The sequence below is a fragment of the Epinephelus lanceolatus genome, chromosome 6 (assembly GCF_041903045.1).
Source record: "Epinephelus lanceolatus isolate andai-2023 chromosome 6, ASM4190304v1, whole genome shotgun sequence".
In the NCBI taxonomy this organism is placed as follows: Eukaryota; Metazoa; Chordata; class Actinopteri; order Perciformes; family Serranidae; genus Epinephelus; species Epinephelus lanceolatus.
This window is the reverse complement of record NC_135739.1, coordinates 22,751,281-22,779,240: the sequence shown is the minus strand read 5'-3', so window position 1 is coordinate 22,779,240 and position 27,960 is coordinate 22,751,281. Positions and strand designations below refer to the sequence as shown.

The following is a 27,960-nucleotide window of genomic DNA, read 5'->3' as shown; positions in this document are numbered from 1 at the left end:
TATTTCAAATCAGCAAGTGGCAGCGTTGTTAGCAATGTGAACGGTAGCCGTATGTCCAACCTCACTGCTGACGGTCTGTCCCTCCTTCACACTCTTCCTCATCCTCAGCTCAATCTCACGCCTCAGTGCAGCCAGCTGTAAGACGGTGGAAGCAACGCCAGATATGATGGTGTAAACAGATTTAAGAAGCGCTAAAATTCATATTGGGTGGATGGAGTGAGTGACATTGTGACTTACATCCTCCTCCTTGGTAAGGTCAAACTCTCGGCCACTGTCCTTAAACAAGGCCACATGGTGGGGGCCTTCGCTTAGTGTTACCTGCAGATGGAAGATTGTTTAAATATTTTCCTCTCACAAAACATTATTCCTTTATAATCACTTCTGCCTCCCAATTGCTGTCAAAGCTGTCATTTCATTATCTTTTTTTTGTCCTTTAAAAGGAAACATTACACAAACATCAGGCAGTGTGGTCCCACATACCTTGACAGGAGAGCGGGTCATCATCTCTCCTGAGCCCCTGGGGAAGATCCTGGCCTGGGCTATCATCTCCAGCACACTCGTCTTTCCAGCACTCTGATCCCCGACCACAACCACCTGAAAGAGAAGAGGAGGAAATGTATAAGGGTCAGGACACAATACAGATAAAAGGACAGAGGGCAGAAGAGCCATGGGGACAAAGCATAAAAGGAAACAGGAGGTATTATGTGATCAGGATCCAGTCGAGGACTAAACAAGTTTATAGATGTTGGTGTTGAGCGGAATTATTCAAAGATACAAATTCTAGGACAAAAAATAAACGGCAAAACATTTTGAAAAAACCCAGTAAGAACATCTGACTGTCGCTTACCCTGGGTAGGTGGTCCTGGGTGTTGTAGTTGGCATCGTAGTCAGACAAGATGTCCAGCACTTCAGAATACAAGTCAATGAGGGATTTCTACATGAGGGGACACAGCAGCAATAAATATTAACAATACGTATATTTACATTGTAATTAGTTGACACACTATCCAGAGTGACAATGACATAACTACAGGAAAGACTTCAAGAAAGTAGCTCTGTATCTGTAGAATCTGAGCCTCACTGGGAGAAACTCAAAATTATGTTGTGTGTATCGCCATGTTTATTGTGTGTATGGGTTCATATATGCCACCCACCTTCACTTTCCTTTGATGAATCCCTTTATCGTCTTTTTGCAGCACCACCTTCCTTAACTCTTTATTCTCCTTCTCCAGTCTCTCCAGCATCCGTTGATATTTTAGCTGTGGGATAAACAGCAACCTGCTTCAGTCACATTTACATCTAAAAGGAACATTTTAGTCCAAACTTGGTGGCAGTGTTTGATCTACAGTCATGGTGCAGTGAGAAACGGTATATTACGAACAAGTCTGCAGTTTAACAACCTATTTGACCAGCTGTCAATGTCATATCACTGTGAAATAAGACATACTGTATTTAAAAATGTTGCAAAATAAAAGCTCTTTAATCAGATCTGGATGAGTTGCATGATACTGCTAACATTCCTCTGTTCCACTAAAATAGATTTTATCAAAAGTAACAATCTACGGTACCTGTGTACGGAGAAGTTCTTCTTGAAGCTGGTCTATCTTTTCCTTGTCTGATGACTAGAGGTTGAAATAGAAACAGAACAGCAACAAATTGAGTTAATGTTTTCTTTCAGTTTCTAAAATAAGGGCTTCCCGTTTCTCTCACTGTGCAACCTCACAAGCACGAAATCCCACCAGCACCACGAAGGTTCAATACGTGCACACTGTATTACAGAGAGAACCAGAGTTGAGTCACATTAATGCATAAAGAGAGGAACCAAGATCAAGTTTCAGGCAGACACTACTCATTCTGGTATTACTCCGCTCCAATCAACAAGCTATGATTCACAGACAGGCACAAATCAGAGTGAGCCCTGAAAAATACAGCTGAAATTAATCACAAAATCATTCAGTCATTACAGCTTGATTTTTCATGATTGGGCAAACCTCATTTGTTAATATATTTTGAAGATGTTTGTCAGGATGAGAGACAGGACAGAAAGCAGGAGACACAGCATACATGAACAAATGGGATTGCCAGCAGAGGAAAGGGAATTTAACAAAACACACAAAACTATTCTATCAAAAACTATGTCTACACTATACAACAAGAAGTGTGCTGTAAATTACCTCTAACAATATGCGCCCACTCTACTAAAATGTTTTACATTTCCATTAACAAACATTTAGGCACTGCAAAACTGCTTGTTAGCTTAAGGCCTCCTTGCTGTTGAGAGCATACAGTAGTCAACTCTATTATACAGCTGGGTCCATTCATGGTAGCTTCAAAATGCAGCTCACACCATGCAGCTGATTGCCACTTCACTCCATGCAGTGTTTCGTTCATTAATGGCGTACTACTGATGATAATCCATCCATTTGCATGAGCTGAGCTACGACACTGTGCACCTGGAACCAGGATACCATGCCTTCCCCACAACCGAAGCTTAGCCTGACAGACTATGGGGTGACACATGGAGGCTACTGTTGGGTATACTGGGTAGGGAACAGTCTTAAGTGTTGACAAGCCAATTTGTCTGCACTATAAATATTATAATATGATCTTAAAAAGTTATTTTATACTGCTATATAGAGTTGCAGTGGCTTAAAGTAGAGGGCTAGACACAAACACCTGAAAAACATGGTGCCATCCAATGCAACAGCAATGCAATAAATAGGTTTAGCCAGAGAGGAGTTGTTTGGTTTTATAGTGGTGGTTGTACTTTGTTGCACTCTATTTTAAGATGTTGCTGTCTATGTGGTCGGCATAACAAACACTGCATTTATTGCATGGCCACAGCACTGGAGTGTATTAATGTGTTAATGAATTATTTTGCAGCTGTTCATGTTGTTGTGTCTACCATGCCCCGGATATTAGGAAATAACACAAAGCACTGCTTGTAAAATTTGGATCATCAATCTTTCTGTTAAATCTTTTTATATAAATGCTCAACTTGCCAGCTCTATTCTCATAAATAAGGTCAGTTAAAGAGCAACTTAACATCAGCTGAAAATCTTGTTTTTGCTGCCCTCCAGTGGTGTAACTTCTCACCTCACTGCAGTGATGTTGCAGTGTAAACTAAAGTACACCAGTGCTCTGACATCTGAGCATGTCCAGCCACACAAATCATTGATGCTGGCCGTGGTTAGAGGTGCAAAAGACTTGAAACTTCTTACCACAGAGGGCAGTGAAACACTGCTTTCAGCCTGGTGTTAAATGACTATTATCTGACAAGGCAGCTGGTAGAAATTGAATTATATATACTGTTTCTTCCCTGCAGCTGCGTCAATTTAGGAGACTTTGGTGGGACAGGGCGATCTAAGTGGGGTTGGACCTTCACCTTGCGTTTCTGTTGAGGGGGGCTCGGGTTCGGAGGCGGACTGGGAGCAGGCTCTGGCGGTGGGGGACGCGCGCTATTGGCTGCCGCGGCCCGCCGGACCTCCTCCTCGTGCCGCTGGATCTGCTGCTGAATAAGAATGAGCTCGCCGAGCAGACCCTGCTGGGGGTATGTCATAATCAGAGACAGGTAGGAGCAGCAACAAAGACATCAACCAGCCACTGGGCTCAGCCACACAGGCCAATGCTGCATCCATTCACAGAGCTTCAACAGAGGACACTTGGCCTGTGTCAGACACTGGCATTGGTGCTAATCAGGCTGGAGAGTGAGGATTCATTCGAGGCTTGAGTTTAACAGAATCAAGGTGTTTGGCTTTGTTAATCTCGCCACTGTCATCAGTGCTACCCAACAAAGTCAGTCTCTCTCAAACATAAAGGGGAGATGCCAAACTTTGCCAGACTGAAGGCAGAGGAGGTGACTAATACCACAACCAGCACCTCTCAGCATGTGGCAACAACAATGACTCAGCTCTCTTTCCTCACCATCATGCACCATCGTGGAACAATGACTGTGTGTTCACCAGACAACAGTAGAACAGATTTTCATTGTTGAATTTAGCACTAGCGAAAACAGAGTGGAAATACAGGTTTTACTATAAAGGTAAAACAATAACCAAGATAAGATGACACTGTTTTAATGTGCTGCAAGATAATGATGCTAGGTGGTTCTGGACATCATCGGTCTGATGATGCTGAAGATGATGATGATTAAAATAAGCTCAGCCAGCATTGGGATACAGCTCTAATCAGGGGCGAAGCAGAAAGCATGGTGTACAGCAGGAGAAATCTGCTTTAATTCAAAGGTCCCCAACATGACTTTATTTAACTTTATGATTTGTTTGGTTTTTTTCTCCTCTGTGAAATGCACATACAAAAATTTGAAGCACAACGCCAACTTGTAAGAGTTGTGTTGTCTTTTAAGCTCATGTTGGAGACCACGATTGCAGATTAAAAGCAGGGCATAGGAGAGGAAAGCCCAACATCACTGTTTTTTTAAATGTATCTCTTCTTAATATTTGTTATCAGACCTTCACAATCTTGACATTGTTTAAGTTTTGATTCTGCACAGTGATAAAAACACATAAAAAACACAACAATGGAACAGAGAGACACTGAAACTGTGCAGAAAAGAACAAAATGAAAAAGAAACAGAGAGGACAACAGCAATAAAACAGATGTGCACATCAAGTGTTCTGCCAGAGACTGCCGAAGCTAGAGAGATGAATGATCATTCTGGAGCTGCTGAGATGCATGGCAACTATAATGGCACTTTTGAAGAAATGATCCATTTCAGTGCATAAAATTTCAGAATAAGTGTCATACAATATGCACATGGTAACAATGAAACATTATATATGCTAAATCACAGCTAATGTCATTAAATAGGAAGAGCTATGTCTTTCCATAACACTGTCACATGGTCTAAAAAGCGTGTCTTGATTATACTGTAGTTTGTCAAACTAACAAATCACTTTCAGATGAACTGATTGAATCAAAACACAGTCAAAATGATTGGATGTACCAGTATGAGTGCATTAGTTCATATAACTAGGGCTTTGTAAGCATCTTTTAACAGCTTATGTGACGGACATGGTCTTTAAATTCTCCCTGGTGCCTCAGGGCCCATAAAAGCTTCAACAATACAAACTCATATAAACTCTGAGTACATTTTGATTCAATCCACCACAGTTCTTGCCACTGAAGTGAAACATAGCCAGGCTGCAGAGGGAAGCTGAGTGAAATCGAGCTGTGGTAGAGTACAGAGGACAAAGGTAAGAAGTGTCAACAGGCTTTGCAAACTTGCCTTTTTGTACTGCTTGTCGCTGCCATCTTGTGTGGCTGCAGCAGAGGAGTCTGTGGCTTTTAGTGGAGGATCGCCTGAGGTTTCTACCAGTGGAGACACAACGACACAGAGTGAGGTTACTTGTGTGAATGCATCTTGACAATTGAGTGCTGAATGTAAACAAGCTGAGGGAGACAATAATGCCCATAGCCAAGAGGTGCCAGATAGCCATCATTTAAAGCATGCATATCATTAGAGAAATAGAGACCAGAGTGATAACATTTCAAATGCTTGGAAAAGCTTGCACTGATATACACATATATAACATGTGCTTTACATGCTATAATTTGGGGTTTTAATTTTGCATTGATCACAGTTCACCAAAAATTGAAAAACTGCCAAACTTCTTTCAACAGCAGGAATAAAGCGGTCTAATCGGGATCATGAAATGTTTGTGACTACTGATTTATTGATCTAGTAATTGACTTTATTTGCAGTGACTGTAATGTGTTTTTTTTTAAATAAACTGCGGTAATGGTGGAAGCCACACCAAAAATTAAAATTGTTTAAGAATGGCATTGTTAGTTTTTATGTAATTAATTCCAGCAGGATTAAAAATTATCTTTAAAACATTAAGTACACTTGGAGTTCGTCAAGCAGCTGTAAAAATATGCAATAAAGCTTTCTGAAACCTAGTTAGAAAGTTTCATTTGTGTATATGGTTGGACATGGTTTACTGATTTTACTTGGTGAAATAAAAGAACCCTGACGATGACATGGAGCTCAAAGAAGACTATCACTGAATGCTGAAAGAAAAAACAATTAAGATTTAGTATCTTTAAAACAAAGTTACATTTTAATGATGTGAGGTAACATGCTGTTATTGCCATGCGCAAAGCAAAGTCTGCTTAGCCATATATATATGAGGTAGATGTTCACAAAAACACCACACTGTAATGTGATGTGCAAAGGCAGATATCACATCTACGTACATTAAATGTAATGAACTTGAAACAGTCATGGAAAACATTTTTTCTTAATCCATGAAAGGGTGTGACGTTGAAACCTAAAGAGGCAGGAACACGCCTTTGCGGATTCTATGACTCACAAGAGAGGTGTGGTCCCATCTGGCCTCGTATAAATGACTTTGAAAGATACAGTCTTTCCATACACCGTACATGACCTTTAATACATTTCAGGGTTATGCAATTGTTATTATTTACCAGTATTTGCCCTCACTGAAGAAGACAAAAATTTAGTGAACATTAACATATGTCAGCATCTTGACATATTAAAACCTCAATGTATGTTCTATATAAAATGTATTTTGTGTGCATTTTCCAAACATTTGAGTGTAATTAACTAGAAGCAGACTAAAATCACCCATCGGTTAGTGAATGCCAGTGTAGTTAAAGAAAGCAGCCCACACAGGCCAGGGGAGAGAGAGGGTGGAAGTCAAAGGAGGCAAAAACCACACAGGTAGGACAAAGTAAAGCCAAGGACAGTCGGGTTAAAGAGAGTCAAAAGGGAAGACGGGGACATACTAAAGGAAAAAACACTGGATCTGCATTTAGGAGCTTTTCAGACCAGGAAAAACAAAGCCACGGCAGGTTTGTGCCACTATTAAACACGTTTGTTTTACTGCACTTGACACAAAAGAGGTTCTCTGAGGAATTTAGAAAAATTCAGAAATAAGGAGAGAAACTTAAAGAGTAAGGCTTTTACTGGGTCCATTAGACAGAAGTCACAGGGTAAAATTTAATATCTGCATAACTAAGCATACTCCTCTGAACACCCAGTCCAAGATGAAACTGATTCACCATCCTAGTGAAACGTCATACACTTCACTGAATACAGAACCTGCATTGACCATGAACACTGCTATTGTTGACGGCAGCACTGGTCTGCAACCTGGAAGCCACCGTCCTGGGGAAGATGCTCTGCTACCGCCTTCAGAGCCCAACTTTGGCAAGCAGGAACCCACAACCATACCAAATACTGTGGCAGGGGGATGGTCAAACAGCAGCAGAGAGAAAGGAGGGGCAGCGCTACTGAGTGCAGGGTTTACACACCTAACAACAGATGCAGACCAGAAGCTCCTTTGACTTCACTACCCAAACTCACACCTGTGAAGAATGTGGAGGAGGACAGGAGGGTTGGGGAGGAGGAGAAAGGAAGAATAACACAAGATAATAAAAATCATAAAAGACAGAAGCAGAGGGATGGTGGTCAAAGCAGGGACACGGCTAAATGATGTGTATTAAAACAAAGCCACTGCTGTGCTGGAGCTTCAAGTGAAGCAGCCACTTAATGAGAAACTGTTAAGAGATAAGCACACACCAAACTGGGCCTGAAAGAGCTCAAAGAGTCAGATTTTATAATTACCAGCCAATCTAGAGGTTACTCTATTTAAAGACAATTACTCTACTGGGTAGTGATTTATAGGAGGAAAAAGATTTCTTTGTCAGTGCTGCATTATGACAAAACACCATCACTTCCTTTCACTCATGACTTGATGGAATAAATCTTTTGATAATGTTTGATTCAAAGACTCCTGGACGAAAGACTTCACAGGTTATCAGAAGACTTTTAAGGATTTTTGAGGTCCTTTTTTAAGAATTCTTAAAGGGAAACCTGAGTATTTTTCAACCTGGACCATATTTTCCCATATTTCTGTGTCTGCATGATGAATGGTGACATTTTTTAAAACTGGTCTAGTATTGAGAGAGACAGTGCCAGAGGCAACAGCAAAATAGGCTGCAATGTAATCCCTACGAGCAACGAGCGCTGTGCTTGTTTTTGTCACTGACAGGCTCAGATTGTTAAAAGAAGTGTTTGACAAAATTGCGGAAAGGACCCTACAGAAAATGAAACCTTTTTCCTATCCTTCTGTTGGTGATTTTGTGATTGTGACCAAGTCTTACTTAAGGAGATGTCCCGTTCTGAGATCTTGAGAGCGTGACTTGTCACAGGAAAAACAACGGTAGATACGTTAGCGAGTGTTGGAAAGAGAAGTGTCAGGATAAGGGGCCATACACGTACTGTGTTTTTTGCACCCTCAAATTCACTGTTTCAAATGTAGACATGCCGCAGGCGTAGTCAAGTGCCAGAGCAACACCGTCGGGTGCACAAGTGTTTCTGAGCACCCATTTTTCAGAGCACGACGGCTGCACTCTGAGATAAACCGAGCTCAACTTTTGGAATGCAGCACCACACACTGCATGTCATGTTACAAGGAACAACCAATCACAGCCGACAGATATCTTTCCCTTCTTACATAAATCAGTCTGTGGTAAATATGAAAAAGTTGATCATTTTGGTGCAGGGCTGCCAGAGCTTTAAATCTGTCCCACGGACGATAGGCCTACACACATTTAGATAGCACCTGGAAGAAGATCAGCCTTGCACTCAGGATTTCAGGTAAATATCAATAATAAATTATAAATTATTTGATACAGTGCTTGTTAAAGTTGCTCAGCAACCTCATGTGCAACCTGCCGCTGTGCTCTAGGAAGATGGCTCAGAAATAGCACCCAGCACCCGACCTCGTGTTTTCCAGGCAGTTAAAGACACAGCATATGCACAGCCCCAAAGTTTGTTGTATTAGAAGGCCGAGCTTACTGTTATTCCAAAGATTTTCAATGTCATGGTTGAACGTGTGGCTGAGTCAACAATGGCCATGAGATTTTAGAACAGTATTTATCCTTGAGCAACACCTGGTTACACACACTAACAAACACACCGGATCAGTGAAATGTAAGGAATACGTCCCAATTCTCTGTGGGGTCTTTTTTGTAATGCTGTCAGACACTTACAGTAAGAATCTGAACCTGTCAGTGGCAAAAACAAGCCAACAAACAAGTGCTTAATGGATGGAAATTGACAGTGCACAATTACATTGCAGTCTGCTTTTCTCTCAATACTGGACCACTTTCCAAAATTGTTGTCTCTATTATTTAGACACATAAATATGGGACAATAGGGTCTGGGTTTGAAAAAAAAAAAAAAAAAAAAAAAAAAAACTCCCAGAAGTTTCCCTTTAACAAGCACACGTATAGGGAACACCAGAGATGCAAACCAGTTGCACATATGCTGAGTAATCTCAAGGAAGTTTCAACTGTAAAGTCATGGTGCAATACAAAGCAATATTTGTGCATTGTGAGGTAATGTTTTTATACACATTAAGTGAAATGATCATAGACACATTTATTTCTATTAATGTATAAATATCTCTTTGACATCAATCAACCCAGGACTGCTCAGCAATGTGCACCTGGTCCCATCTGAATAAATGACTGTTTGCAACACCATGGTACAAGACATGTTTTTAACATTGCCTACAAAACCACTGATCCAATACACACTGGTTATTTGGTGTAAAGGAAGGCTCTTTGTAGCATTATTTAGCAACCACAACCATAGACAGGAGGGCTGTTGCAGAAGAAGAAGCAATTCAGAGCAAGAAGCAGGCTCATATTTTTTCATTATTCTGAATCTATGTTATCTCATTCTGTAAAGGTCACTTTGAGGTGGGAGAAACCACAGATACCATACTTGAAGCAGGTATAGGTATAGGGCACTGACTGAGACCAATGCAGATGTAGAGGACAAGTTTGCACTGCTACAATTACTATGATCTTCATTTTAAAAGTTTATACTGGACTAAACACTGATGCAGTAACTTTACGAGAACACAGCTGAGGTTTTGATCACTCACCAGACGACAGGAGGCTTTTGAGGAAAGTGAAGTTCTCGCCTATCTTGTCGAAGTCAGGTAGTAGTTTGGCTACTTCCTCCATCTCTGGAAGAGCTTTGGCCAGTTTATCTGTGTATAGAAGAGATAATAGGTCAAGCAGAGAAGACAGAAACGCAGAGGCCTTATCTAATGTTCAGCTATGTTTCAAGTATAACCCAAGAATAATTGTCCTCCTTTGAAATAAGGGATCCTTTATAAGAAAGGCAAGGTCAAGTATGAGCACATTAGCTTGGATCACAACATTAAAATTAAAACACTTACCAAGATCAATTTGTTCACTCAGTTCCCAGACAAAATCAGGAATGACCCAGTTGTATTCACTAAAATCAGGCAGCATGTCCTTCCACTCTTCATAGGTCTGGAGATAAAATGACAGGCTTATGTTATCTTTGCATGAGTCAGTTTTACAGCACTGTTTCCAATGAATGCAATCACAGCAGAGGGGAAGCTTCATTAAGCATCCAGGGAAAAGTTGGACAAAACTAAGATAGTTGTTGACTTCTTGCGTTTGCCTCTGTTCATTTTCTGTTTATCGCTAAGCTCATGTGATGAAATACTAACTCTCTAACTCTGCGATGATGAGATACCTGAGAACTTAAAGTCAGAGGCACTTGATACTGACCTTTTTAGCAGTGTATCCTCCTCCCACTGCGGACCCCAGCAGAATGTATCGAAGCCTTAGCAGCCGGGCAGCGAGGCGGGCCACCCAGAAGTTGCGCTGCTGCTGGTGGCCACGGCCCCCTGACCCTGGGGGAGGCTTGGGAGGCCGCATGGGCAACCGTGACATGGAGGTAAAATAGCGGGCTGCCGTGCGATGAGGTGGACGCTGGGGGTTGGTGTTTCCAGAGTAGCGGTGGTGGATGGCACGGGATAGAGGGTGCAGCTTCTGCAGCGGTACCCGAAATCTCACTCCCATGTTGGTGGAGACCAGGTTCCTGCAGGCCACGCTGAGAAGGCAGAAAAATTGAACAATAAATACACAAGCTCGCCTACCTCATGTGCCTATAAACACCTGATTATACACCTATCAGGCAACATCATTTCTTAGAATTTAATTATCCGGGAAATCTTGGGTCCTGGCATTCATGTGCACTTGACACACTCCACCAATCCAAACGATGTTGCAGAGCAAGTACCACTCCTCTTGGCTACAGCAGTACCCAGTGGCAGTGGCCCCCAGCAGGACAATGCACCATGCCCGAGGAAGGTGACAGGAATGGCCGGAAGAACATGACAAAGACCTAAAGGCGTCCACTTGGCCTCCTAATTCCCCATATCCCAACATGATTGAACATCTGTGGGACATGTTGGTGCCCCACCTTACAACCCACAGGACTCAAAGGATTTGCCGCTACCACCCTGGTGCCAGACATCACAGAACATCCTGCAGAGATCCTGTCTCCATTTCTCGACTGGTCAGAACCAAGTCTCATCCAAGGAGGCCCCATCATGGATCAGGGCTACCTCTGGGGTGCCAGCACATCCCATAAATTCTCAATCAGATTGAGATGTTCGCAAATGAGCTGAAATTGAGCTTTTTGTTACATTCCTGATGGCGGCTTGTCTGGTGTGATAGGATGTCTTTTCCTGCTGGGGGGGCCCAACGGCATTAGGGAGCTCTGTTGTGGGGGTACTTAGTCTGTACAGGTGTTTTGGTGGGTGGAGCACTTTAAGTGGCATCCACATGAATGCCAAGACCCACGGTTTCCCAGCAGAACATTGCATTATGATGCAATGATCAATGTTATTGACTTGGTTTTAATGTTTTGGCTGATACGTGTATAACCTCAGTGGATGCTTCTGGTCATCCCTCTAACTTCATCCCTGATAATGCTGTTACTGACCAGAGAGCGGCATACAAATCTAATTTTAGTCTTAACAGAATATATTAGACCATAAAAAGTGACACTACGTAAATCTAAAGCTTGTATCAGTAATTCCAGTGGTTGCTAGTCACACTAGCAGTAGCTGTAGCCGTAGTGGGATCAGCCAGGGTTAGAAATCAGCACCAACCACCAGCCAAATGTGGGTAAAATATGCAAGTGGCTGCTAGCTTAGCTTCACTCATCAGCTATAGAAACATAGGTTATCAGGTGGGCTGTCAGGTTTTGAAATCCACAGTAGCAGGTGGACAAAAAAGTTAATTCCCAACCCTGAGTAGAGTCAAGATTGTGTAAGTCAAACAAATGTCTTCATTTCCAGCCTGTGACTCCATCATCATGGAAGGCCTTTGAGCCAGCCTATGAGATACTGTACAGAGAGTAGCTGATAGCTAAGGGTAATAAAATACGTAGCTAAATTATTGTTGCTAGGGTATAAGCCTGTCATACTGTACCACATTTTAGATTCTAGTGTGTGTGTAGTGTGTTTTTAGTACAAGGTACGGCAACATAAAGCTGTACCATGCTACATTCAAATGCAGTCTGTAAACAAATCCATCGTGTTTACGGTAACGTTACATTACTATCATGTGTTTAGCTAAGCAAACACTATATATATATTTCTGATTCATCTTACGGCCTACTATTTGATAACATACAGTATGCCAGCTCAAATAACAAAGGTCTGTAAGTTAGGTCAGACTGTAGGATAAACCAAATTCTCCAGAAAAACACGGTACAGCTAGCTAAACACATTAACGTTACCTAGCTAATGTTAAAGTAACGTCAAAATCAAACATAGCGGCACAGGTCGCTTTGAAGCTAAAGATAAATGTCGGTGGCAGTTTGTGAAGACGTTAATTAGCATATCGTTAGCTAACGTCATATTAATGTGTTTGGTTTTTACTGGGAAGACGGCTATTTACACGAAGCAGGTAGCTAGCTTCGCTGCCCTCAGCTGTCAAAATGACCAGCTAGCTATGTGTGCTTTCTGTCTACCACGGCTAACACAGCTAGCTTCTGCTACCGTTACCTTCATTAAATGGGAACTTACCAGGCAGCTTTACTCCCGACACGCAACATGGCGCCGTTATCAACAGCGGGTTAACACTAATCTCTTTCAAAATGTCTCTTTAAGCACGGTTTGATTCATCTTTCCAAAAGGAACACATTTGCTCGCCTATTGTGGCAGCTAACTAGCTCGTTAGCTAACAAGGACACAGCCAGAGTGACAGTCCACTTCCTGTGAATGGTACTACTGTCAAATGAGCACTGGCAGAAAACACAGCAGTGAAGTAGTTCCTATGTGAAGGAGGATTGAAGGCTTTAATTTGACTGAACTAAGTGTACCAAAAAATACAGAATTTAGTTTTAGATTTGTATTTTTGGGAAATCGCTTTGTAAAATAAGTTGCCTGGGCCAGTGGGATGATAATGTATATGTGATACAGGCAATATGTCATAATCATATTGATGCCTTCATCAAACAAGCAACAACTAGACATATGTTGCACATATTGTATATATTTCTTATTCTTGTTCCTACTTATGAATATATTGTGTTGTACACTGTAGCATTATACACATATTTTGTATTTCTAACTTTAAATACCAGTTTTATACATTGTATTGTAACATAAGGCACTTTTTTACACTCTTTACACACTCAGCACATATAGTTTTAATTGATTTACATAGTAGTGTTAGCACTGTAGAACACTACAAATGTTTTATTTTTATATTTTTTTTACATACTTCATTCTTACAATTCTTATTTCTTCTTCTATAACCCTCTATGCTTTACATCCGATGTAAGAAACCACAATTTCCCCCTGGAATCAATTAAGTGTTTCTGATTCTGATGCTGATTCTGGACAGTGTTTGCTACAAGATGCAAAAGTGATAAAGACTTGCTCTATCACCCAAGCTTTAATTTTGTAAGATCAGAATGGTATGAATTGTAAGTAATTCCCTCAACCAAAAGTGCACATATATCAAAAGTAGACACCATTTTAAGGGCTACCTGTTAGTTGGGACATTTACATAGGCAATACTATCAACATGGCTGACAGAGATGTCATTTGAATAAACAGGTGCAGCTTGGACTTGTTAAGGACAAAGTACAATTGAGATTAAGTTGATGACTGAGAGACTGCAGACATATAAAACCGGTAGCTTGAAGGCCCTCTGCCAGAAAAAATTGAGCATTAACCATTAATTTTCTGCATTTTGGTGATTTGTTCTGCATCAATATATAGTGTAATTTTTTCAGTACAAGTGCTATGCTACTTTCAAGATTGTATTTGTGGGGACAAATGCACATATTCTACATACTGACAGGCACATGTCTCATGCACCCCCCCTGAAATCTACACCTATGCATGCAGATCTAAGTGCTCAGTGAATAGGCAAGGTTTTGCATGTCTCACAGAAGGGTCTAGAAGTCAACACATGTAAGATTTGTAGCTGTGAAACTTTCTCTCTAGTCTCACTTAAAAAATAATTACAGAAAATCCAGTTGCTGCAGCTGTTCACCTGCCTCCCGATATATACACAGGACTTTACATTAGCTACATTTGTGGATTTTAGGTTGAGTGACTACACCAGCGAGGTGGAACTTTTACAAGACTGAAGCTGTGTTATGTACCTGTATGTTCAAATTTCTTATATCAGACTGCATGAAAATGGTTTCAAAAGCTCTGCTTAATGAGATTTCTGAATTTCAGGGATTAATATATGTAACCTCAGCAGCCCTCAGTATCCAACTATCCAGTATGTGCTGCTCAGTTATTCACATCTAGGTGATCCCGGTCAACTTGTTCAGTCAGTGAATATCTTGTGATTAAATCATATTAACCAGGTACTGCACTTAATATGCATTGTAAACAGGTAAACTCAACTCTACTTAATCTGCTGCAGCTTCCGTAGCTTCATGGTATCCCACACATACACAACGAAAATAAATAACTCACAGATGTGCCATTTTGAGAACATTTATTGAAAAGAAAGAAATCAAGATAAATCTGAAATACAATCCTTAGGGAGAAAGAAATGAAAATAAATAAAAAATAAATTATAAAGTACAAAAATTAAAAAAAAAAAAAAAAAAAAAAAAAAGTACATCTCTGCCAATAAAAACAAAAAATATATCCCACATTGGCCTCTTGCTGAGGTGTAGGAGCTGCAAATAAAAAGCCCACCAGATAAAGTGTACTGAAGGAGCTGACATACAGTACAGATGGACTGCAATAAAAAGTTTTACCAACACTATATTTTCATTCAGTTTGGGTATCAACTTTTATTATTTTCTGAATTCATTACAAATAGACACATTTCCCTGAGGAAACAACATCCACATGAGGTTTCATTTACTCAGTGGCTGACTCGATCTAAATGCCATTCGATAGTTTGTTTAAAATACATGATGTGAATAAGAGGCCAATGATAACTGTCAAAAGTCGGTATATGTTGTACCTGTATAAGAGCATAGAGGTTTCAGCATAAAAGCCATTGCTTTGACATAGCTGTGTCAGGTTAAAGGCAAAACTGTAGCGTAGAAGACAAGCAATAGTAGTATTTACACTTTGCACGTCATTGAGTTGATTCATTTTCTGTATCAAGGTGCACAGTTATGACTGAGCTGAGACTGCATCATTTTGCCCCTAGCAGCAATATAGTCGCACTTCTACAACAGACCGCTGATATCGAGCAGCAATGCACATTCTTTTTGCCAATTAAATTTTAATTTCACATGGATGTAAATGATCGTTTAAAAAGTTTCAGACAAAGAAAGTAAAATATGTACATCGGATGATCAAATGGAAAAGTAACAAGATTGTCTAATGGTGCTCAGATTCTGGATTCGCTGAGAGGAGGCGCCAAATATACTACACCAGTTGAATTCCCTTCTTGTGTCAAGTCCTTAATATTACACAAAGCATTGAGACAAAAGAAAAGCATAAAAAAAAGCTGAGAGGTCTACTTTAAGAGACAAAATGTTTCCACTCAGGACTCAACTTTCTTCAAAACTCTAAAGTAGACATGTGCTGCGTTGTGTTTACCCCAAAAATAAACAAATTCAATCATACTTCACAATAACTGATTCAATGTGTGAAATAAATGCCCAGGATTCATGCCCAAATAAGATACAAGCTAATGCGACTCCATAGCAAAAGTGAAAGTACAAATAAATCCAACAGACAGTACAAATCAAAAGTAGACAGACAACTGATTGTAACACAGTACCAAAATAGTAGAAAAAGACACATCAGCCCTTTGATAATCCAAAAACCATACATTTTTATAACTAAATCTTTTGACTTTTATGCACACGCTAGAAATGTACATCTCATATATACAGATAGAATCCAACCTCTAATATTATTATCACCTTTTAAAGTCTACGTCTGCCGAGTCAAATCAGATTTGACGAGATAAACACGAGCTAAAATTAAACCTTTCTTCTTTTTTTTTATCTTTTCAAATAACCAACACAGATGTGATGAAAAGTCTTAAAAAGAATCAATAACCATAGTATTGCATTGCATTAATTTTTGTTCTTTACACAACATTCAGTTTTAGCCTCAGTAGCTATCTAGAGAAAATAAAAACAAACCCTGAAAGCAAATATAAAAAGAAGAAATACCGCTGAGTATTCAGAGACGTATAAACCCATGTGGCCCATGTTTTTGACAACATATAATCTATCTGCAAATTGGCACAAAAGTCTATTTGGGCCATGTTTTGCAGTTCTCACCTACAGTACTATAAATCCATCCCACAGAATACTAGTAACCGCCCATCAAATAATATCTCTTCAGACCATTTTCTCATATCACATTTGAGCTCATCATAAAACAGTATGGATCACAGGTATTCATATGCATTTGTAACATTACAAGTATCTCAATAGACAATGGCTTTTAGGAGCTGAGCAACTTCAGACTTGTGATTTTGTTCTACATGAATAAAACCATTACTTATCAATGGACAAGCTGAATGCGATGTCATGAAGTGTCACATGATGCAGTGCTGCAACCAGAGGCTTGATAAATAATTGCTTAATTTTGTCAGGGAGGAGGAGTAATGTTACATTTATTTGAACATTCTGCTGACATTGTGTCCCATATGTGTTTATAAGCAGTCTGACAAAACATTTCGGGGACACACTCTTTGAAATCCTTAATATTGAACCACACAATTTATGAAAGGCAGGCTGCAGGCAGAGTACACAGTTATATTGACATTGAAAACCAGCTGTATGTGTGTTGGTGTCTTTGCTTTAAAGTGATACTCCATCCTAAATCTGTCCTTGAAGGATCAAACACTGTCTCTGGTGGCTGTTAAAAGTTTGTCTTCTTCTTGCAACGACTGTGGTCAGCTTGAATTTAATCAATTCAGCAGTAGATGCTGTTGGATACAAGACAAGCTTGACAAAAAGGAAAAAGTGATGCTGGTTCTGTTTAGCAGGGTGCTGCAGCGTATATCAAGAAAGTTTCTAGGCGTCAGGCAATATATCGTCAAGAAGCCGACAACAAGGACTACAGTATGTGATGGAAGGATATATTCACGATGCTAACTTTTATAAAAAAGGCAATTGAAGTGTCCAGTCTCAACATAACAGGAAGAAGTAGAGACTGAGGACGACAAGACTATCATTCAACATTGCTCCTGCACTCTACGTATTTATCACTGACTTCAGACCTTAGTGCTGACCTAAAGTTGGTCTCTCTTTACAGTAGAAAGTTAGCTACTTGTGGACACAGATGTAGCCTTACAGAGATAATAAAAACAAAGGAACGCTAGCCTCGATTTGGTTAACAATAATTCCTAACTGTCCTGTCCTGACATTGGTGATCTGACATTAGGCTAACTCCTCTTGATGTGGCTATGTGTTAGCTAGCAAACATAGTTAGCTAGCATTTTACCAAGTGTAGCTAATGTAGCTGTGAAGACTATGACCGTCCCTCAGCAACACGATTTAACCATCTTCAAATTGTAGTTTTCTTTTTAACATTTTTAACAAGCACATAGTGTGATGAAGTATAACAGGAAAGGGGTTAAGGTGACCGAGGTTCTGCCGTGTTTTAATCTTGCTCAACTGTTATTAGAGCGCAAAGGGAAAAGAGGCGGGACTTTGAAAGGACCAATTATATTACATGTCTAATGTCCATATCCATCTAATGCATCAAACAATTCCTGAAGTGCAAACTCTGTTTTCTATCCATTCGCTCAGTTTGTCATTTTTGTAATCTAGCTTAGCAAACTCTATTTCCACCGTCAGGTTTCTACTGATGAAGAGGGAACACACTTTTGCAGCCACCTTACAAGTTTCCAGTGAGTGAGTGTTTGATACTTAAAGTGGAGCATCACTTTCAATGTCAAAGACAGAGCAGTGGACATAAAATATAGCCCTTAACTCTCTCTGCAGTTAGCCTACTGTGTGTATAATACATGGATACAAGTGTATATGTTATCAGCATCCACCATATGCAGCAGGTATTGTTACAGGGATGTCTTGAATGTGCAGCGAGCTGATGACATGCACAACGTCTTGCCTTTATTTACTATCACGCTTTTAATTAGTCTTCCATAGGAAGAAATTTTGTTTTTAAAGTAAAGAAATGTAAGCAGCACTGCTGGCTTTCTGGAGCCAATCTGACATGAGTTTGTAAATGTGGGATGCTGTGAGCTGTATGGTCTCATGCATGTGATTAACTGTCCGCTATAACCAGCCAGATTCATGCTGATTTATTTTAAATACAAAGATGTAAATGTACTCTACAGTAATTCTGTATTGGTAGTAATATTTCTAGTATTGCAACCATCAAGTCTTCAGAACGTGACGATAGGGAGCTGGCTTCATGCAAGTCATGGTATGAGCTCAGTCTGAGATGCTGACAGGACATGGCTCATAGATGCAAAAATGTAAGATTAAAAGTTTATAGCACGCGCTAGAAAAGATATTTTAATAGTTGAAAAGTAGAGATACGTTTGCTGCTGTTAGATCTTTACCACAAGTGGGGCGAATGTTTGGCATGAGGGGAGCCGCCGAGGAAAGGCCATGTTGTTCCCTGTCAGACTTGTCAGCGCAGTATGCTAACACTTATCATGTAAGTGTAATGTTGTGATAGGATTTATATCAAAGTAGAGCTGAGATTGATGCTGTCATTAGTTTAGAGGTATCCTGTTATAAAGTGTTGCTGACTGGTTAACGGACCAACATGAAAAATCAGAATAACAAATCATTTGACTTCATCCTCTGGGGGGCCCTCGATGACTGTGCTAAGTTTCATGGCAATACATCCAATAGTTATAGAGCTATTTCAGTCCAGACCGACAGTCCAATGGATCCACTCGCATGCCTCAAAAGCGCAGATGAATTTTATCTTTTTGTTTTTGCCTGTTTTTTTGTTGTTTTTTTCTGAAGTTTTTATTTTTCTACATAACAATATCTTTATTAAAAACCCTAAACTCCGACAAACTGACAAACACGATGGAGATCCAGCCACAGGTCCCAGCCTGTGGTTGAGAGAGGATGAGCACATCTCTCTACCTCACTGTTGTCTTTAAGTTCCTTTTTACAAGCCATTATGTTTCAACTGTGTACGAAACGTTGGGCCAAGTTCATTAAGAAAATGCAACCTCAGATTAATTTCTGAGGTTCGTCACTTGGTAGTTTCAGTTATCAGTCTGATGTTTAACGTACTGTATTTGGTAATTAAGGCTTGAAATTTGAAAAGCACACTTTCCCTAAACCTACCTTGCCTGCTTAAAACAGCATCATATAATTTTCTGAAATTCTGAGGGTTTAAAATAAAAGTGATCGGGAACAAAGGTAAGATTTCCAGATGCCATGTCACATTATGTCTGGTGACAGCAGGTTTACTAATACTTTTACTTTGTTCCGTCACCTCTGAAAAAAGTGAATATTTTCAGACGTATGTGCATTTTCCAAACTTTACAAAATCTGGACAGGCCAGTTTACTTTTCCAGACCTGTATCATTGGCTCTTGATAGCCAGTAAACCTATTTTTTTGTGTGTTTACTTGTAAATGTGCGTATGAACTTCTGTCAAGGGTGAACAAGTTGACTGAAGCTGTTCCAGGATCCCCAGTCTTATACATCTCACAGTGTGCTTCAAAGACTTCTTGAATACTGGTGTCAAATTAGTAATTTCATTCATCCCTGGGGGTCCGTGGTAAGCTTTAAAGCTTTTCTTTTTGGTTATGAATCTATGCTTCATAATGAGCGCTTACCAGATGGTAATGCTAGTTCGTTAACATGACGCTCGATATATGTGCATTAGCGGTATGAGACCACTACATAGTAGCAATCAGGTTAGACCTGTCAAACAAGTTAGTGTGCAAATGTCCTACAATTGAGGTTGGCTGCACAGAAATACAACTTGCTGTTTTTAAAAATTGTATGATTAGCTAGTACAGAGCTGGTCAGTGAAATCTCTTTTTTCCACCCTCTTGCTCAAACTCGTCCAGACTCCTCCTTTATCAGTCTTACTCATCGTTGAAATAAGTGTGGGCCATACTTTAGAGGGCCATAGTACAACCCCTCTTTTAGGCTAACAGCGGTTTCATCCTACACTGTAATTTTTCCTTTCAGTGATCATTCTGAAAGGCTCAGGTGTGATAATATGCTATTTTACTCTTTATCTGAAATAAACATCTGGTACTGCGGTTGTGAATGAAATCTGAAGATGCTCTAACCTGACATCTCTGAGTGCACGTGTAAGTCTGAAGCTAGCTCTGAAGTGGAGTGGGACTCAGACAAAGTGAGGGGATTAAATCTGCATTTGCAGTCAATCTAAAGAGGTGAACGCTCATATTCAACCTGACTGATCACCCCCTCCTCCCAGCCTGGTTAAATGCTGCTCAGCTTTAGGGAAACGATATCGCAGCAAAGAATGGGAATAACATTTACTGTTACTGATGTTTAAATATATTCAAAGAGCTAGTGAGACCTGAGTGCGCACGAGTGGTTGAGTCAGAGAGAGCAAGAGTGCTGAGAGAACTGAAACTTAACTTTATTTGGTACTCATGTGTAATCTTAAGGTTTTTGCAGCAACGTCTCTGAACTACAGTATTAGACGCAAGTCTCTGTGAACCGTAACGACAAGCAATTAAACTGTGAAAATTTAATTTGAATCGGTTGAATGTGCGTTCAATGAACACGTCATATGCACAACTCCTATATGAAAGGGACAGATTAGACACTGTGAGGAGGGCGTGGGGGTGCTAGGAGTTGGCCATGATTTCATAGGTGGAACCATTTTCTGGGCGGATCTTAGCTTCAGTGGTGGTAGTCGGCTTTGGCGGCCAGTCGGGGTCCACACTTAGCTCCTGGGCCAGATGCATGTAGCGAGCCTTGGGTGTCGTCTTGCCTGGGCAGCACAGCCGGGTCAGACACTTGTATGCCTGCAGGTCAATAAACCCCTGGAAATACCACAACCCCAACAATAAACAAATATGTAAAACAAAAATACCAGAGACAGGAGGACAGGGAAAGACGAAAGGTTCCAGAAACTGGTGTCACACTTTGTTAAGGGTTTTCTAAATCGCTTTTACTGACCAATGCAAATCTGACAGTGGCATGCTGATGTAACTGCTGCATGCAAAATATAAACTGGAGAGGAGCCATTTGTGTGAAACACAGGCACATTTCTTTATACTGGTAAACTGCAACAACAGTTCATGCAAGTCATTCAAAACAAAATTCAGCATGATAATAGTTTGAAGGAGTTGGGAGGGGCGGCTTAAAGACTGAGCCCACTCCCTAAAAACAAGCTCATGGAGTTAAAGATCAAACAAAGGATTCCACAGCAGATCTTTACAGATTAAAATAAACAAATAAATAAGTCAAAGTTTCTCCTTAACCTTATATTGGAAAAAAACATTTAAAGCTAGCCTGCTTCTGTTTTAAATATACAATACTTGATAGGAGCCACCGACAGCGCTGGGAAACTAAGAGTGCAGCAAATAGAGCTTAGTAAAGCCTTAATTACCTTGCTAAAGGTTTTTACAACCTTTAGCAAGGTGGTTCTATGGTGGTTTCTAAAGAAGGTGAGAGCATTACTCACTCATTTGATCATCAAGCTTCAAAATAAAGCAATTACTTCCCAGACATAAACTTGCTTATCTCAATTTAAATGTGTTTAACAGGGATCACCAGTAGCGCTACATTTGAAAATAGCTTTTAGCTTTAGCAAGAATGTTATTAAGTAAAATAGTTGTCTTTAAGAGCAGTTATGAAGCTTATTTCAAAATGGAGCCGGAGAACAGAAGTAAAGTGGTCTGGAGAAAGAGTGTTATCAAGCCCTGATACAGAGGGCCCGTCAGAGGGACACGAATATGAGAGGACAGGTCAAGAAGAGACTGACGTCTCGCACATGCATGTCTTGGTTAGAAGTTAGAATGGAAAGGTGCGCTTCGTAACATTAGAGAAAGAAGCGGGGGACAGAGAGAGGAAACACCACACAAGAGGAAAATGAAAGGGCTAGAGAAGAATGTCAGATTTTCCCAACCTGTGGTGTCGGGGCGACAGGAGTGATGCCAAAGCTGCCCTGTTTGTCTCGGCTGAACACAAGCTTCCGTAAGACGATGTCAAGGATGAAGGTCTATGGAATAGCGCAGTGGGCAGGGGAAAGAATTACAGAGAGGCTAATTTGATTTCACATAGCCTCTGTATTGTTGTTTTGCAGAGGTCTTTAATTGTTTTCGCAGAGCCATAATGTATCAAAGCCTTAAATAATCAAGTGTGGCAACTTTTTTCTTCCATCAAGTTGTGCGTTAATCATTACATGTTAGGGTAAATAAATTAAAGGCACACTATGCAGGATTTGTAGCTTGCTGTTTGTTAACACAGCATTCAAACTAAGCCCCCTCTCCTCGGCTCAACGAGACTGAGAGAATGAGCTAGAGAGTGAATGAGGACAGGGAGCGGCGTTAACGATAACAAAACAGAGTCAGAGGAATAAAACGTTATTTTCTAAAGCACAAATAAACACCCACACCTCCAGACAACCCTGCAGGAAGGTGCTGCATTGCTGGATTTTGTGTGAATTCAGCTGAAGCGCATGCTTCATCCTGTCTGCTTGGCTTCTCTGCTCTGTGTGTGTGTGAGAGCTGCTCCACTTTGCTCTTGATCAAACAGACACACAGACATGTAGCTGGCATCTACAGAGCAGAGGGGAGAAGAGAGGCGGAGGCAGCGGCGTAACCTGGTCGCAACACTGAGTCTTTCTTGATCTCACGCTGCTATTAGCTGCATCCACCATGTGCAGCTGGCACCCAAAAATGTACCAAGCGTAACCACAATAAGAAGAAAATAAGAACATACAGGCAGAGAGCAGATTCTCTGCAAATAAATGTACCGCCACAAACTTTTAGTGCTTTGTACGTGACAACTGAGAGGGATACTTGTGTGTCTATATTTTCGTTTTTAGGAAAATCCTGCATAGTATGCCTTTAAGTAATCAAGCGTGGCAACTTCTTCCATGATGTTGTGTGTTAATCATTACATGTGAGGTTAACATTAAATTAAACAGATTAGTAAGATGACAGTGCATGGATATTATTGTCTCAAAACACTGACACACTGCTGAAAATTTGATTACGTGCAAAACCATTTTGGCAGGATTTTTAAATTCACTTAAAGTGTTAAAAGAAATTTGCACTAGAAATTAAGGACATAGCATCATCTAGGGTTTCTACTGACAAGTGCATGAATGCAAGGGCAGTCATCTAAAAGGAAGGCAGAGGCACAGTTATACTGATCCACTGAGTGTGGCAAGCCAGCATAATCTATCCATTGACATGCAGTGGTACAGAAATAAATTATTTTCTGAAAGAGCATCCATCTATCCAAAAACTAGACAAGACAAACTAAAGCTGCTTTGATGATTTCCAAAAGCCCAACAAATGTAAACATTTCACCCCCCCAAAAAGGGTCACATACGTTAAGTGTTAACTGTTACATGTACCATAGTTTGTCTCTTTAAAGAAAAGAACATTTGCACTTAACAACACAAATTCTTCTCACAACACAAGACTGATCCTGCTGTCCAGCTACATGAGACAACGATGAGCACACTGCATGAAAAAACAAAAACTGAACATGAGAAAAACATCTACTGTTACCATGTGTTCAAGTGTGTGTCTTACCTCCACCAAAACAGACACAGCAGAATTTACCAAGATGATAAGGAAGAGTTTAAACCGCCAGTCATACGGGACACAAACAATCTGTACAGAGAAAGAGAGAAACTCCAACACTGATCATCAGAGATTACTAGAAAGACAACCTTGTTTTAAGCCCTAATGTATCTGCAACACTTCAGTTCTGCACATCTTAAAGGGGACCTATTATGCTCATTTCTAGGTTCACACTTGTTTTTGGGGTTTCTACAAGAATGTGTTCTCCAATATTCAAAAACACATCATTTTCCTCATTCTGTCTGTGCTTGAACACCTGTGTTCACCTCCTGTCCAAGGCGCTCCTTTTAAGCTCCTTTTTGTTTCTTCAAAAAAAAGAAAAAGCCCAGTCTGCACTGATTGGTCACTGTTTTCGGGTCTTACGCATCTGCAATCTAGTCTGTGCCTCTGCACTATCATTGCAGCCAGAGCTTGACTGTAACAGAGTCGAGCGGCACCTTTCACTATAAAAAATTTGCCATTGAAAGCTTCTGAGCCCTTCACATCTGGACATGTTCCAACAAAAATATTAACCAAAATCTGAGAGAAATTAACAACATAGCGACCTCGATTACATGTTTCCCTGATGCTGATATGTAGCTACATGAAGCAGTGTAGGTTAGGTTACATAAACACTTGCAGGAGCGTGCCTAAAGCAGATGACGACATAAAGAAATCTGTCACAAGCTGATGAGGTACTTGGTAACAGGGATTACTTTTACATCACTACTAGAAACTCTGGCCAAGTTCAATATGGACATCTAACATTTTAACATTACTATATGTGACAGAAAATAAGTAAATGCACAATAGGTCCCCTTTAATGAAATTATGGACCAGTACTTTACATCATATCAAAATTCTGAAGTAGCATAGTAGTATAGAGGTCGGCATGATAAAAGAAGCTACAGTCTACACTAGAGCTGAGTAAAGTTGTTTCTTGTGTTCGACATCGTCTTACCTCGAAAAACTCATCGATGTCTTCGATAGGGTAGAACATGATGAACAGCAGGAAAATATACAAACTCAAGGCAGACAGCACAAAAGGCCCTGGGGAGAGAACACACAAGCACAGACACACATAAACAAATGTATTACACATAAAAATAACTACTTTAGGACAGATTTATGAAGAAGCAAGTTTCTTACAATTCTTGTAGCTGGGCTGCCTGAAAGGTTTGCCCTTTGAGAAAACGATGGCAACGATGAGATATTGGAAGGAGGAGACATAAAAGAGGCTGGTGTTCTCGAAGTTTTGGATGTTGTGGTCGTCCAGTTCTGTTTCGTTGTGGTCCGATACATTAATATGTGATGACTCGTTGCAGGCACTGTGGGAGAGGAGAGTTCAATTCAACAACAATCAAATACCATTTTTGGTCTGTGGTCAAAATGCAGAAATCAATGCCCATTACATTTATTTAAAGCACATAATTAAACTAGAAAAGTGCACTCAGTAGAGTGCAGATCTCTCCCAGGTGGCAGAGCTGACCGCGGCCACTCTAGACACACCAAACAGACTTCAGAGAACTAGCAGTAATAAAGCTAACTGCTGCATCGCCTCACGTTGCCTGTGTCTTGGCTAAAGAGTTGCACACGAACATACTGAAAAGACGCTCATCGACTGCCCAACAACTGACAGTTGACCACCGGCTTGGTGTGTCAGTGGATCATATCAGGTATAGAATTAACCTACAGATGCTCCAGCATGACCAGTCTTTTTTTCAGGACGTCAGTTTTTTGACAAAGACCAAAATGTAGCCTACAACAGACTATGCGCGGCTTACTGTTTTTAAACTGATTGCCTGAAATGCCTTTGCTTTGCGCTTTTGCTACATGATTTGCTGAGGACTTGAAACCCCTTTCTGATGGTTAAGAGGTCAATAAAAAAGGTTTTTCAACAATTGTGAATCACTGCAACGAGAGATCCTTGAGCATATATTTATAAATATGCACGCAAAATATTAGCCTAACTTGTCCAGTAGTTTGTGAGAGTAGCTGAAAGACAAATACAGACACTTACATGTGCACACATGTAAGTGTCTGTGCACACACTTCAGGCTTACGCCTGGCAGAAAGAATTACAGGGACAATGACAGCGGGTACTCACTCTGTCAGTGGTGTCCAGACCGAGTACCAGGGCTGCTGTCGGACCCAAAGGAATGTGACTGTCTGGAAGCCCAAGCAGATGAGGATCTGGGTCAGCACGGAGAACAGCAGAGGCCCTGAGATCAGACCTGATGGGGGACGACGTGACACCAGTTCTTTCCACGCTGGGTTCAGACTCACTGAAGAGGAGCAGGGGGGAAGGGATGGGCAGAAAACAGACACTGTAATAGAGGCAGGAAGTTGAGATGGAAAAATAAAGACATAACCATGTTTTTTTTCTTTGTTTCTTGTTCTGTACTTACTGGTGAAGACAATAAGGAGGATGATTGCGATATCAATGAAGAGGAACTGGAAATCTCCAAGGTTACTGAGGATCTAACAAACAAAAACAACTGATCAGGGACTGTGCATCTCATTAATTCCTCCGCTACTATTGATGTGGAGGCAGCATTACGTACAGAGTAGAGCAGAGTGACACTGATGTACTGGATGATGCTGTAGAGGGCCATAAACTTGAACACACAAAAGGAGGTGATGAGAGCAGCACGCCCCTCCCTGTAAAAGCAAAATATAATAAAGTAACATTATGTCATGAAGCTGTTTACTAGTTTGAATTTAGAAAACAGAGAGAGACAGAAGAGATTCTCCTTTTGGTTTTCTCTGCCGTGTATTTGTCTATAGTGTGGCACACAAATGAAACAAACCTGATGAGGTTGGGGACACAGGAGATGTTGGGAGTCCTGGAGGTGAAGGGAGAGGCTACAGAGGCCTCGAGCTCTGACAGAGAGATGCCACCATGAGCCCTCTTCAGAGCCTGTGTTGGGAAAGTGAGAAATATTAAGCAAGTCCAGACTACATGTCAACCTGTTATTGTCACATTAATAGTTACTTTTAGAAGTAGCTGTACATACCCCACAATCGTTAGCGCCGTCTCCGCACATCCCCACAAAGTAGCTTTGGGCAAATAATAAAGAGCGGTGACTCTGTGCTCAGTTTTGTAGCATATATTGTAAATGTAATACTTCTGTAAACTTAAGACGACTTGCCAAAGTAATTTTTCATTGTTACATCATGTGTTGGACGTTAATACTCACTCTACGCCCTGCAGCGCCTCAATGAGCTGGGTTTTCTGGTCTGGGGCCATTCGGGCAAACACTGTGCCATGCAGCACCAGCTGAAAGGCAGAACACACAATCATAAAAACATTAGGTATCATGAAGATCCCATGGAGACCCAAAGAACAGTAGAAGCAAATTTAACATTTCTATTCCAGTTCCAGGAAAGGTTGGAGTGATGTCCTCTCTCATTTACGAGACCTCATACCTTTTGAAGCATGTCAGGGAAATGCTCGGCGATGACACCAAATGACTTTCCGTTCATAGCAAAGTGGTACATTTCCTGTGTTTTGGGCTCATCTACGTGACACACATCCTCAAGACTGATGTTTACTTCCTGTTAAAGCAATGCAAGTATGAATTAGAGACAAAACATTATAAGAAACAAATAGACAGTTGCCTCATAAGAGTTGAAATCACGAGAAGAATTAGGTTTTGCAAAGGTCATATTTGATTATTAAGCTGTTGTATTGGACTGCATTATGTAAACCATTGTATCTAGTTGTTTTAACTATTTTCTTCAATATACACTGAGAAACATATCTGAATAGAGATTGCAACTGTGCTGCCTTTACTCTAGGTTCATTTTATTGAAGCCAGAAAATTATTTCTTGGCAGTTTAGACCACATTGTTTCCCATCTGCTTCTCTCAATCAAGTGTTAAAATCCTTTGT

The 27,960-nt window shown here is 40.5% G+C and overlaps 2 protein-coding genes across 5 annotated transcripts in view; both read right to left on the bottom strand.

The window, feature by feature from the left end:
• opa1 (OPA1 mitochondrial dynamin like GTPase) overlaps positions 1-13,126 on the bottom strand; it is a 43,976-nt gene extending 30,850 nt beyond the window's left edge. The window contains exons 1-13 of one of the 4 annotated variants that reach the window (XM_033621886.2): positions 12,915-13,126; positions 10,603-10,927; positions 10,242-10,338; positions 9,942-10,049; positions 7,297-7,350; positions 5,246-5,328; positions 3,386-3,541; positions 1,569-1,622; positions 1,155-1,259; positions 848-934; positions 481-594; positions 238-318; positions 61-135 (exon numbers count right to left, since the gene is read on the bottom strand). In XM_033621886.2, the coding sequence (XP_033477777.1) occupies positions 61-135; positions 238-318; positions 481-594; positions 848-934; positions 1,155-1,259; positions 1,569-1,622; positions 3,386-3,541; positions 5,246-5,328; positions 7,297-7,350; positions 9,942-10,049; positions 10,242-10,338; positions 10,603-10,927; positions 12,915-12,943 (1,368 nt within the window). In that variant the 5' untranslated portion in view covers positions 12,944-13,126. The remainder of the gene's footprint in view (positions 1-60; positions 136-237; positions 319-480; positions 595-847; positions 935-1,154; positions 1,260-1,568; positions 1,623-3,385; positions 3,542-5,245; positions 5,329-7,296; positions 7,351-9,941; positions 10,050-10,241; positions 10,339-10,602; positions 10,928-12,914) is intronic. The other 3 variants (XM_033621888.2, XM_033621887.2, XM_033621889.2) reach the window with 3 other exon arrangements.
• A 7,843-nt stretch (positions 13,127-20,969) lies between these two features.
• The window catches only part of atp13a3 (ATPase 13A3), a 47,539-nt gene continuing 40,548 nt past the window's right edge, over positions 20,970-27,960 (bottom strand). The window contains 12 exon segments of the mRNA XM_033621107.2: positions 20,970-21,308; positions 22,397-22,489; positions 24,036-24,116; positions 25,027-25,115; positions 25,215-25,393; positions 26,173-26,350; positions 26,474-26,546; positions 26,630-26,726; positions 26,876-26,985; positions 27,083-27,125; positions 27,266-27,345; positions 27,495-27,623. Of these exon segments, the coding sequence (XP_033476998.2) occupies positions 21,111-21,308; positions 22,397-22,489; positions 24,036-24,116; positions 25,027-25,115; positions 25,215-25,393; positions 26,173-26,350; positions 26,474-26,546; positions 26,630-26,726; positions 26,876-26,985; positions 27,083-27,125; positions 27,266-27,345; positions 27,495-27,623 (1,350 nt within the window). The 3' untranslated portion in view covers positions 20,970-21,110.